The 13100-nt window shown below is 59.6% G+C and overlaps 1 protein-coding gene across 2 annotated transcripts; it reads right to left on the bottom strand.

Annotated features, from left to right (window-relative positions):
* Window positions 1–7117: 7117 nt before the first annotated feature.
* On the bottom strand, window positions 7118–11517 carry EN1 (engrailed homeobox 1). 2 transcript variants are annotated; one of them, XR_004060880.1, is made up of 3 exons: window positions 10556–11517; window positions 7594–7972; window positions 7162–7216 (listed from the first exon to the last, which is right to left on the bottom strand). XR_004060880.1 is itself a non-coding variant. In XM_030952401.1 (2 exons), the coding sequence occupies exons 1-2, from the start codon at window positions 11232–11234 to the stop codon at window positions 7656–7658; spliced, it is 996 nt and encodes a 331-aa protein (XP_030808261.1). In that variant the 5' UTR covers window positions 11235–11517; the 3' UTR covers window positions 7118–7655. The 2 variants fall into 2 exon arrangements, 1 of the variants encoding a protein (XP_030808261.1); XM_030952401.1 differs by having other exon boundaries at window positions 7118–7972.
* Between the last annotated feature and the right edge of the window lie 1583 nt (window positions 11518–13100).

The raw sequence follows: 13100 nt of genomic DNA, 5'->3' as shown, positions 1-13100 counted from the left end.
TCTAATAGATACCAGGTGTCCTCCACAGAGCTTGTGTGGTCTACAAGTAAGTGGAACATATTTTAAAAAGTCAAATATGAAACAGCTACATCACAGAACCTGTAATAACCTCCAACTGATATTATTATCTATGGTGGACATGATCAGTATCTAAAATGTGACTCATTATATATTTATATGATGCATCCTATAACAGACATTCTGGGGTGAATTCAGCTGCATGTTAAACCACTGCAGAAATGGATCCATATTTATGTTCATTTCCACAAGAAAGCAAGGGTGTCGTGTGTTTTTACTTAAGGGAGGGAGCCTCAAACAACCTTACATTAATCCAGAAATCCACTTTAAATATATGACCCTGCATGTAAAAAGACCTATAGAAGTTAAAGGCTGCAAGTGAAACCAGTAGGTTGTTACTCTAACATCCCTTCTTGCTCATAGCTATGAACCTCCACCATGAAATTCCCTACCTGCTTTTCTGGAGTTATGGACCTTCACCAGCTCCTCCAGTAGCATGGAGATCACACAGTGCTATGAATGTCCAGACCTGGCTGCACCAAGACATCCATCACTGTGCAAAGGGTGTAGCTGGAAAACATACAAGGAATTTCCTTGTGCTATCTCCTGCTGTGTAGGTGTCCCAGGAACCTTGCCTGGCTCAGGGGAAATTCTCGGTGCCCTGCTCTGCACTAAAGGGACAGAAAGAAATCTCTCTGCCCACTCCACAGCCTGACCCTGATTCACACCACCTGCAGAGAGGAGCCTCAGTGCAGCTTCTCCTGTTTTGCTCAAGGGAGGAGCAGCACTTCCAGCCAAGGACCCATCACACTGGTACAGCTGGGTTAATCACTTAGAAATACACAGATGGGGCAACCCCAAGCAAAAGATCAGACCTTTCTTGGGAACAACAAAAAAATATATGGGTCATTTTTCTAATCTAATTAAAGGTCCTCAGATGTCCAAGGTCTGCCCTGGTTCCTTAGCCAGAAGGATACACCTGGGGCCAGTTCTTGGGGCTGTTTGTGTGCAGGTTCTCAGATCTGCAGCTCTGCTCTTGCCTTCCCATTCCATGTCTTAGGGGCAGATCCCCTGCATGTCCCTGATTACAAAGTTGGCCTGGGGCTCCTGTGGGTATCTGGTGGATGGGGGGCCTGAGTCAGAAGGCTTCAAAACACTTTCCACTCCCTTTCTGCTAGGGAAGCTGGGGAAGCCTCACATCTTGCAAGCCTCCTTCTTCTATCCAAACCACTGGCTGCTGTCTCCTAAGGGCTGACAGAAGCATGGGCTTGCCCCAGCCTGGCCTAATGGGGTACACCTCCTCACCTGGGGTCCAGGTACTGCTGCAGCAGCCCTGCAGGAGAAGAGCACTGCAATAACTGAGGTGTGATTCTCCCAGGCAATATTCTAGGCAGCTGGACCTGCCTGTGGAAAGGGCCAAGCTGGCAGTGCTCTCCAGCAAAACTGCTGCTGGAGTCAGTGCTTGGCTCCTGAAGGAAAAAGTGTACACCTTTAACTTTTAAAGCAGCACCAGGAATACATCAAACCCCATTAAAAAGACATGATCCAATCAGTATTTCATCTGTATCTGAATATCTAGTGCTATCTCTAGTTTTATCTTTCACCAGTCACCCTTTCTTATGGTCTCCTTAAGAGGCTTACATACTTGTACTTTTCCAATAAAGATCTTGGAAAGTACGTTCAGGGGTAGCTTATTTTAACATTCATCACATTTAACAAGACTTTTACCAGAGCAGAGAGAACGCGTAACTAATTGTTGGAAGATCTGGTCAAGTTTATTGTGACGGGTAACTGTCGGGCAATTATGATTTATTTATTCAGAGGGAGATAAGGCATGCATTGTTCTCTCAGAGGAAAAAAAATGGGGCTGATCCTAAAGTTAATATTATTTCTCATGCCTTCTTCAATCTTTTCATAACTGAAGGCACCCACCAGAGTACAGTCCTCATTGGCTCCATTTGCTGCAAATTTCGGGTTTAAGCTCAACTTCTCCCCCAGCCTCTCCTGGGCCCGACGAGGCCATGCAGGTGCAGTTCCTGCTCCACCTAGTTCTTAAAAGGTCTGTTGGCGTGAGGGGACTCCTGAGAGAGCCGATGTCCCCACAGGGTCCCCGAGCCTCGCTCCCTCCGGGGGGAGCCTATGATGGACGGGGCAGGGTAACAAGTGCGGTGTCCTTTTCGTCTGGCAATCAAAGGACGGGAGAGGAGATAAAAATGCCCCGTTAGTGGCACTGCTTCTCGTGTCCCTGCGGTATTTTCTCGAGCGGCAGCATGTCCTCGCAAACAGAGGAGTCGGGGAGTGGGCGGGGAGCGTCTCCGTCGGCACTGGGAGGCACGACGGGCAGGAACCAGCAACCAGCCAGCACAGCCCTTCCCCACACCCCACCCGCGCCGTGCAAGAGCAGCGCCCGTGGTACCCCGGCAGCACCCGAGGGGTCGGGGCTGCCTTTACCTCTGGTGTGACCCCGATGGGAAGAAAAAAAATTTTAAAAAATAAACCAAAGGAAAAATAATCACCAAAAAGTGCCCTGGCCCGCCTGTAGCCCCGCATCTCCCTGGAGCAGCGGCTCCTTCCCGTACTCGAGCCGAGCGCTGCGGCAGAGCGCGGGGGCAAAACGGGGCTGCTCCCAGTGTCCGCCCCCGCGACTCCGCGGAGCCCCCACGTCTGCACGGCCCGCACCGGCACCGGCACCGGCACCGGCACCGACCCGGCCCGGCCGAGGCCCGCAGCGCCCCGGGTTCCGCAGCCCCTTGCCTCCTCAACCCCCCCGACGGCTCTGCTGCTGCCGCAGCCACCAAAGTTTTTATTCGCATCTTCGTTATCTCCAAACTGATCAAGTGGCCAAAAAACAAACAAGAAAAGTCTTTTTAATGTAAGGGTTGCTCACCTGATGCAGTAAAGATCAGTTCTCAGTGCAAAGGACTTCTACTTCCAGCAAAATCTGGTTCCCCGACTTACTCAGCCGGAAGAGCGAGCACCATTAGCCGCTTTACATAGACTTTTTAAAGTCTGTGTCAAAGGCATAAAGATGTAGAGCATAAAGATGCACCTTGCGCGCTTCTGTCAACAGACAGCCCGAGGCTGGGGCACGGGTGCTATGTGTCCAACTCCCCAACAGAAGAAAAGTTAAGATTTTTCTTTTTAGTCAACATTTATTACCTTTTCTCAAAGTTTCAGCCCTTGGCCATTCGACAAATCTTTTTCAAAACGGTTTTAGATTTAAAAGGAAACCGTTTGAGTTGTGTTTTGATCCGATCGCCGCTCTGCGTTTATTTCTTGTAAGACAAAATAAAAGTTACATCAAACCGGTTCGCCGACAAGAAGTCGGAGCCCTGGGGCTGAGAGGGGTTCTGGGCCGTGCTCCCGCTGCCAGGACCCTCTCCGGGCGCGCAGGGAGCTCCCCTCAGGGACCGCCCGCCGCCTCCCCGGGACTCCGCCGGCGGCTTCGGACGCGGCTCAGGGGCGGGAGGGTGACCGGGGCAAGGCCGGTCCCTACAGCCCCCACAGCCCCCACAGCCGCGACTGACTCCGGACAAATAAATGATCGACGGGCAGAGCTCCTACCTCCGCTCAGTCACTCGCTAGCGCTGCCTCGGACCTTACCCGACGGGGAGGGAGAGGTGGGTGCTTGGCAGTATTCACTGTAAACCACTGTGCTATTCACTCGCTTCATTCCGCCGTGGCCTCGACCACCGCAGGGAAGCACGGAGGGAGCCCGGGGCCGAACCCCTGGCCTCCGACCCCCGGCACCACCGTCCGGCTCCCAGTGCCCTTCGGCGGAGTGGACGCGGCTCTCCGTGCCCGGGGGAAGCGCATCTGCCCCCGGCCGGAGCCGAGGCGAGAGCCCCCCGCACCCACGGCCCTCCGAGCAGAGGGGAGGGGAGCGAAGCGCTCTTGTAAAGCTCCCAGCCGTCGGAACCCGCAAGATAAACATCATTAGAAATCATTGTAATTGGGATTGTGAAATCTGACCTCTGACCCTCCGGGCTACGTGTCACAACCGTGTCTGCTTTGATTCCTCGAAAGGCGGCACAAAGGAACATGTTCCGTGACAGGAGGCAGCGGGATCTGCGCCCCGGCCGGAGGGGACCGACGGGGGGGGACCACGCGTGGCCTTCCCCTCCTCCCCCGTGCCTCATTTGCATATGCAAATTAGCAGGCCGCCGGGGGGTGGTCGTCGGGCCAGGGCCGGGGGTCTGGGACCATTGTGCCCGATTCAAGGGGTGCCTTGGACGGAGAAACAGGCGTCGGTGCGTCCTTCCGCCAGCGGAGGGAGGACGGGGGTGTTGGGGGGTGTCTGTTGGGTATTCACTGATATTCACATCCCACAAAGGCGCGGCTGCCTCCCGAGAGCCGGGGTGAGGGGGGACAGACCCCCGAGGCACGCAGGAAGGAGGGGCAGGGTAGCGCTCTGCCTCCAGGCTTTTCCGCCTGGGCTAGCGGGTGCTCTCCCTGGCACTTGGGCTCCCCAGTCCCACCCGTCCGCCCAGCCCTCAGCATTCCTCCCCGGCCGGGGGCCCGGTGCGTGTCCCTCGCCTCCCCCCGCCGCTCCGCGCACACCTGGTCCCTTCCCTACGGGGAGGATGTTGCGCCTTCTGCTCTTATTTCTCAGCTCGGGCTGGTGCTGAGCCCCGGGTGAAGGTCTTCCCCCATTCCCCGTGGACCTGTTTGCCCTCGGCACCCACAAGGGACCAAGGTCACTCGTGGAGCCAGCGAGGACAGACCTGGACCTCGCCGGCCTGCACCGATTCACCAATTTGCCCCGCTCAGCTGCTCTCCATGAGAAATCCTAAAAGCATAATTACACTAAAAAGTCTGATTTGTTTAAATAATCCTCTTTAGGCTTCCTTTAATCTGCCCTATATTTCCCTCATCGGCTTTATTCCTGACTTGTCCAGCTCAGATGAGTCTGGTTGGACAACCCGCGGCTGAGGAAACTCTTCTTCATCTTCCTCCTCCTCTGGAGCCTCCAAGCCTTCGGGTAACCCCAGCACCCCGGAGCCGGCTCCCGGCTGCAGGTAGGCAGCAGGTCCCGGGGTCTGGCGGCGGGGGGACGGCAGGACAGGCCGGCAGCCCTGCTCGACCCACGCCGAGAACCAGCCTGAGCATCACCTGTGTGGAAGCCAAGTGGGTCGGTGCCCTCTGCCCTCGGCAGGTCCGGGCCAGATCCGGCCCGGGAATGCTCTTGGGGAGGATCGCTACTCGATTTTTAAGGAGAAATGCCATTTTTCGCCTGTACAGCTCCAGGGGAGTGCGAGACGGCGTGTATGGCAAAGGCAGAGGATTGAACTGAGACGGGAGCGGGCGGGAGGAGGGGAGCAATCTCCCTGTGCCCCCCCGACAGCGGCAACTGAAGGGGGGCCTCGGGGGAGTCTGAATGCGGCCCCCGAACTCTGCAGCTGCCCCGCCGGTCCGGGCTCTCGCCGACCACTTTCCCCGCGAGCGGTGGACCTCGCACTTTGAAGGACGGCTTTATTTTCCTCAGTGCGGAAGATTTGAGTTCACGTTCCAATCCCATCGGAAAAAAAAAAAAAAAAAAAAAGAGAGAGAGAGAAAGAAATACACAACTTTAGATGGCGCTGTACAACATTTATTTAAGCCCTCTGAGTACTCCCGGCTCCTCGGCCTGCAGAGAGAAGAGCCGTCGGCGGGCAGAGGGGGGCTGGGCGGGGATGGGGTGGGATACGCTGGGTAGGTTGGAGTGGGATGCGGTGTAGGAAGGGTCCTGCCCCACCGGCAACGGGCACGGAGGGCAGGGGGCTCTCTCCCCAGCCTGCGTCTCCATCCCCGGTGATAGCAAACCGCAGCTCTAAGCAGGAAAAGTTGAAAAGCACAAAAATGGCAGAAGCCATCATCCCCACTGTTGCCCTTCTCAAATAAACGGAAAACCCCTAATGCCTCCAACGAGACGAGGAGGGGGGAGCTGCAGGTTACGCCGACCGACAGTGCTGCTGCTTGCCCCCTCCCGCCCCCCCGGTCCCACTGACCTGGGCATGGCCTCGGCATCGCCCCATCCTCCGGGGAGATGCAGGAGAAAGGGTCCATCCCCCCGGCTCCAGCTCTGCTCACTTGTCCTCTTCGCCCTGCCGGCCGCGGGCCTAGGGCAGGGATAGAGAGGAGCAGAAAGAGGAGAAGAAAAGCCGACAGACAGCCTCGTGGAGGGGGACGGGCGGCTCTCCACCCGCCCCGGTGCCCGGTTCCATCAGGGTCAGCGCGGAGGGGAATCCCGTCGCCTGCCCTCGGCTCGGCTCGGCCCCACGCAAGGCCCGCATGGGCTCGGGCCCGGCGGCCCTCGACGGCTCGAGGACAAGGCCGTGGGCACGGCCCGGTCCTGTCCGTGTCCCCCGGCCGGCGGCCGAGAGAGCCGAGCCGGGACTGGGCACGGCCGGCTTTTAACCGGGGCGGGTGGGAAAGCGGAGCGGGGCCGCAGCCCCCGGGAGCTCCGCCGTGCCGCCGGCCCTCCGCCACCCCGCGCGTCCCACGGCAAATGCGAGCCCGAGCCCTGCAAGGGGGAGCGGAGGGCAGGGACCGGCGCCGGGAGCGCTCCCGGAGCGGGGGTGCAGCGCCCGGCGCTGAGCGCCGATCGCTCCGGTCCGAGCCTCGGCAGAGGTCCTCGCTGCAAACAGCGTGGGAGCAGATCCTCTCGCAGAGAGGCGAGGAGCTGTCAGACAAATATCTTTCCAACACACCCCGGCGCCCTAAGTATCCAGACAATTTCAGGCAAATTTTCAGCGGGAATTTGTATCGCCATTATTATGAGGTGGTTTTAATTTCTGGTTAAAAAGGGAGACGCGGGAGGTGAAGCACGACCGCAATTGCCAAAGAGAATTAATTGTTTTTAAAGGGTAGAAAAATTAAAAAAAAAAATGTTTTTAAATCGAAGGTCTAAGGGTTTTGAACAAGGGATGAGTAGTTCAAAAATTGCTGCATCTATTGAAAGCAAAACCTAAATATGCCACCAAAATGGCACTATGTACACAGCGTATGGTGTATGTATATATACATTTATTTATTATATTTTTATGTATATATATATATATATGCAAACATCCATACACTAAAATAAAGAATTACAGCCAGCCTGGATCCTGAACACAGTCTACACTTTATTTCAGACTACAGATTTCTGAACATAATAAAATCTTTGGCTTGTAGCGGCGGGTTCAGTCTCGCAGTCTGTGGATCAGAATTTTTTTTCCTCGGGAAAAAAAAAAGAGAGAGAGACAGAAATTCACACACACAAAAAAAAATAAAATAAGATCAAACGACAGATGAGAAAAGTCCGACATTTACTGTAAAACAGGAGCAACGGACATGGGGGGGGGGAAAGAAAAAAAAGGAAAGCAAACAAAACGAACAAACGAACAAAAGAAAGGAGAAACAGAGAGAAGGGAAGAGAGAAACTGTCCAGCAAATAGAGATCGCTACACATATTTCTTACCTGAAATTAAATATATACAAGGTCATATGCTGTTTGGCTATATAGAGATAATTTTTCATAAGTGTTCATATTTTTTTTTCTTAATCGGAGTCCTTATACTATGGATAGACAATAGATCTGCTTTTAAATCGCACCTGTCCGCCTCCCGGCCGGCGGGCCGGCGCCGCGGCGCAGGGCTGGGCTGGGGCCGCCCGCCTCACTCGCTCTCCTCTTTGTCCTGCACCGTGGTGGTGGAGTGGTTGTAGAGTCCCTGGGCCATGAGGTGCAGCGCCAGCCCGTTCTTAATGCCCGTCGCCTTCTTGATTTTGGCCCGTTTGTTCTGGAACCAGATCTTGATCTGGGACTCGTTGAGGCTGAGCTCCTGGGCCAGGCTCTGCCGCCGCTGCTCCGTGATGTACCGGTTCGCCTGGAACTCCGCCTTCAGCCGCTGCAGCTGCTCGGCCGTGAACGCCGTCCGCGGCCGCTTGTCCTCCTTCTCCGTCTTCTTCTTCTTCAGCTTCCTGGTGCGGGGGCCTGCGGGCAGGGCACACACACGCCGCTGGGCAGGGCCGCGCCGCCGACCGACAGACCGACCGACCGACCGCCCGCCCGACAGACCGACCGCCGCCCCCGCCCCGCCAGCCGAGGAAAAATGGCCGACGGATGAATTTGTGCTGGTTCCGTGTGTCCCCCCCACCAGCCCCCCAGCCCCGGCACCGCCGCCCCGGCACGGCGGAGGGAAGGATGGGGAAGGAACGGGGAGGCCGGGGCCGAGCGCGCCCGCGCATCACCCGCCGCCCCGGCCCCGCCGAGCCGGCCCCGCGGGCGAGGGGAGCGGAGCCCCGCTCGCCCCCGTCCCGGCACACGTCGGGGCACCGCTCCGCCCGCCCTGCAGGGCCGAGCCGCTCTCCTGCATGGCCCGGGACCGCGGCCTGCCGGCCGGGCAGCGACTCCGCCGGGCGGCGCGGGGACCGAAGGTTCCCGCTGCCAGGCACCGGCAGCCGCCGCCAGCAGCAGCCTGGCAGAAGGCTGCCCTGGTCTCCTTTCGGGGGACAACGACCCTCTCCGCAAAGCCAGCTCAGTCCTGGGGGGGCCTTCTCCGCTGCCACCCCGGAGCCCCGCCAACACCGCCCGGGTCGCCTGGGCTCTCCGGCGGCCGATCCGTGCCGGGGACCTACAGCCCCGCTTGCAGCTCCTCCGCGAAGCCCAGCCAAAAGCAGACCCAAATCCAGGCCGCAAAGGGGCCAGCTGAAGTACAACACAGCTCGCCGGGGAAGCCACCGGGTCCCGGGGCGCATCCTGAGGGCAGCGCCTGGCCGAGGAGGGGTACTCCCGGTCCTCTGTCCGCCGGCCTGGCCCGGCCACAGGGAAGAGAAGCGGGGAGGGAACCGTGAAGAATGGGATCTACGAAAATTCCCCGACAGCTGCCGGGCTCGGCGGGCGGTCCCACGCCCGCAGCCCCCCGCCAGCAGCAGCCGGAGCCGAAGCCGGCGAGGCCTCCCTGCCGCCGAGTAGGCCGAAAGCTCCTCTCCCGGCGCAGCTTTTCCCCGGAACGGGGGAATTCCCCCCGGCTCGGCAGCGGCTGTCGGCGGGGAGAGAGACGAGGCCCGCTGGGGAGAGGGACGGGGCCCAGCGGGATTCTCCCGGGCTGGACCGGCGGGGGGTGGAGGGCGCGGGGAGTGAATTGCTGAGTCCCGGCACCTTGCAGCGGGGTGCCGGCGCCTCCGACCGCCGCAGCCCGCTCGTCCCCGGAGCTGAGAGAAGCAGTCGGGGCCGGCGGGCAGCTACGAGCACAACAAAGAGAGCGGCCGAGCCCAGCCAGCCTCCCCTCGCCCTTCTCCCCTCCGGGTCGCAGCGAGCAGGGAGCGTCGGGGAGGAGGACATGCAGAAATGATCCTTTGCCCGAAGAAAGGGGAGGAAAGGAAATGAAGGCGCAAGTGCAAAACGCCGGGCCCTCGGTGGCCCTGGGAATCGGCAACACACCACCCGCGGCCGGGCCGGCCGGGAGCGAGGCCGTGCCGTCTGACAGCTCTATCACCCCATCAATCAGCCCAGTCAGTCAAAGAGGCTTTTCTGAGTTTGAAGTCGCTGGACGTGTCAATAACGGGGGATGGAGACGGCTCGGCCGCACTGACGGCCGGCTCGGAGCACCAGGCCAGGCAGTGCGGCGCGGGGCCGGGGCCAGGCAGCGCCGCCTTCCCCGCGCTCTGGAGCAGCCCCGGGCCGGCACAGGGGAGCCCAGCCCGGCTCCGCGCCGCGCTGGCCGATCCCTGGCTGCTGGCTGGAAGTGTCATGGGGGAACCCCATCTCATCCTCGGCTTCTTTAAAAAAAAAAAATGGCAATGAAAACCAAAAAGTAACGGTGATAAATAAAGGGGTGCCTGAGGGCACCTGGGGAATGCAAAGTCGTAGAAGGGGCGGCAAAACAGGGCCGGGAGGGCCGAGGCGGCGGCTCCCACGGGGACGACCTCGGGCAGAGGCATATCCCCACCCTGGAGCTGGGCCCCGAACGCAGCACGGAGCACCGGCTCCGGCGGCAATGAGCGGCCTAAGGGCCTGCCTGGCTCGCTGCAGAGGCCCGGCTAAATAGCCCCTCCGCCGCCTTCGATAAAGCCCTTTTTCCTTCGCCTCCAAGAAAACACTACCTCCTCCCCCGGCACCGCCAGCAGCCCCTAAACATGTGCCTCCAGCAGCACCCAGGAAAAAAAAAAAAGTAAGGAGAGAAAAAGCCTCAGAACAAGGGAACGGCCGACCCCGCTGCCTTTTTCTCGCAACGCTCTCACCCTGCGCGGCCGCGCCGCGGAACACCCGGGGCTGCGGCAGGCGGGGCGGGCGGGGGCGCGGGAAGGGGTCGCTCCCGCCGGCTCTCCGCATCGAACCGCTGCCGAATCGGGGCCCGGCGTCACATTCAAATTTGGGAGACTCGGAGGAGGAAGGCGGGGTGGTGGCGGTGGGGGGACGCGTTTCCTCTCGCCCCGGGTGACCCAGGCCGCCCTCCCCCCCACGCGAGGTCCTCAACAAGCCGGGAGCCAAAGCCAAGGGGGGAAGAGGGAAAGGGGGGAGGGGGGGCGACCTTGTCACGATTTAACAGCTCCCAGATGCGCCGCGGTTCCTTACCCGAGGACGGTCTGTCTGAATACCTAGTGCAGTAGACCCAGGCAGGCCACACCAGCGGCTGTTGCGAGTCGGGCTTTATAACAGGTCCTCCATTATTAGAGCCCATGAGGAGGATGGCGGGGCTGCCGTGCTCCCCGTACTTCGCCGGGTGAGTCTCGCCCCCGTCGGCGGGGGCCTTGGCCGCCCCCGACGCCGCCGCCGCCGCTGCTGCCGCGGCGGGACCGGCTTTGGCGGCGGCGGCGGGCGGCGGCGGCGGCGCGGAGCCGTCGGGACGGCAGTTCGAGTCCGGGCACAGGAGGGCGGGCGGGTTGGGCGGCCGGGCCAGCAGCGGGTTGACGTTTTCTCTACCTGAGCTCTGCCCCCGATCTCCGTCTCGCTCCCGGCTGCCTCCTCCTCCGCCGCCGGCCGGCGGCGCGGGCGGTTCCTTCTTGCAGCCGAAGTCCGGCCTCAGGATGTTGTCGATGAAAAAGTTGGTGGTGCGGTGGGGCGGCGGCGGCGGGGGCGGCGGCGGTGGCGGCGGGTGGCGGCGGCGGGGCAGGGGCAGGGGGCAGGGGCGCGGCGGGGGGAGGCGGGCGCGGGGCTGGGGGACACGGGCACGCTCGCCATCGCTGCCGCTGCCGCTGCTCGCCGGGCCGGGCGCCGCGTCTCGGTGGCCGTGCCCCTCCGGCGGCTCTTCCATGCTCAGTCCCCGCCACGGAGATCGCTGCCTCTTTTCCCCCCCACCCACCCACTTTACGCCCACCCCACTTTGACGGTGGGTGGCGGGGTGGAAAAGGGGGAGGAAAAATTTAGAAAAAAAAGAAAAAAAGAAAAAGAAAAAAAAATTAAAATCCACTTGTTGGGCTGGAGCTGAGATTTTTTTTCTCTCCCTCTCACGGATGGATCCAAAACCTGGGAGATACTGAAGGGCTCCTCTCCCCCTTCTCCCGATCAGCTTATATTTCCACCACAAAAAAAAAAAAAAAAAAGACCAAAAACCAAAAAAAAAAAAACCAAAAAGGTGTGCGGCTGCACCACGGCCCCCCCAAAAAACCCGCCCCCCGAAAACCCGTCACGATCTGCCCATCTCCCTGCCGCCGCCGCCGCGGCGGCTCCGCGCTGCCCCGCTGTCACGCTCCGCTCTGCCCACGCCGCGGGCTGCCGGAGCCCGTCCCCGCCAGCCCGGTGCTGCGCCGCCCGCGCCCGCTTAGGGTTCCTTTTTTAATTCTTTTTTTTTTTTTTTTTCCTCCCTTGTCCTTTTTAAAAAAAAAAAAAGCCAAATCTCTGACAGCGCCGGTCCGTGCACCAAACTCTCCCTAAAAAATCCCTCAGCCACACTTTTTTCACTCGCACCGGAAGCACGTGAGGTGGCCCCGCACGTGGGGGCGGCCAATGGCGCGGCGCCGCCGCCGCTGACACCCCGCGCCGCGCCCAATGGGCGCCCGCCGGGCCGCCGCCATAAATACCGCGTGGGGACCGGACGGGGCGGACGGCACCGGGCGGGACGGGGCGGGCGGCGGCAGCAGCAGCGCCGCGACGGGGCGGGAGCAGCGCGCCGCGCCCACGCGCGGGAACCGGGACCCCCCCTCCTCCACAGCCCCCTGCGAGCCCCGTAAACAACAACTTCCAGCCACGCCGTGTCCTCCACGGGTGGCGGGGATTCGGTCATCGGCCGCTTTGCTGTTGTCCCAGCAATAATAAACACCCCCTCTTCCAAATCTGTGCGTTTCCCCATCTTCTTTTTTTTTTTTTTTCTATTCTCCCGCGGCGGCGTTGGGCAGCGCGGGGAGATGGCGAGCCGGGTAGAGACTCCGTTGAATCGAACCTTTTTACCTTTTTTAAAAATTACAGTAATAATGGTAATAATAATAACAACAATAAATAGCAATAAAGGCAGGAGGCACTGCCGGGACGAGCTGGTCTTACGGCTGAAGCCTCTCTCTGGTTTGTTCCTTTACTGGGTTTGGGGTTTTTTTCGGAATACGAAGCAGATCAGCTCCAGCTCGCAGCTGAACTCGTATAATGTTTCTTCGTCTGCTTTTTGATGTTTGCTTGTTTGGTTGGTTGGTTTCGGTTTGTTGCTTTTTTTTCCCCTGGTATTCTTGTTTGGTTTTGGTTTGGTTTTTTCTGTTCGGCAGGGAATGAGCACTTCGGGACGTGTGTTGGGGAAAATTTAAGGATTTTTAGGGATGGGAAGAAAAACCCATTTTTTCAGGATTGATGCACCTGTCTAAAAATGAATTTACAGAAAATAAATAAAAATACCGTGGTCCCAGTTCTGGTTTTGCTGGACTGCTGGGGCCGCAGCCAAGCGCACTGAGAGCGGCTCTGCCGCCGCCGGTGTCTCCTGCCCGGCCCCGGGCGCTCCCGGCCGCGGGAGCCGAGTGGCTGCGGTAAGAGCAGTGTTGGTGCTCACACGGAGGAGCACTGCAGATGGGGGTCCCACGACACCCCACATTTTACACAGCGGAGGAGCTCCTGGCGGAGCAGCGGCGCTTCCCGGCCGGCCGCAGGCACCTGCTCGGGCTGGAGCCGCTCTCCTGCCCGCGGCCGAGTCCCAGAGCTG

The sequence above is a fragment of the Camarhynchus parvulus genome, chromosome 7, assembly GCF_901933205.1.
Source record: "Camarhynchus parvulus chromosome 7, STF_HiC, whole genome shotgun sequence".
Classification (NCBI taxonomy): Eukaryota; Metazoa; Chordata; class Aves; order Passeriformes; family Thraupidae; genus Camarhynchus; species Camarhynchus parvulus.
This window is presented reverse-complemented; position numbering and strand designations above follow the sequence as displayed.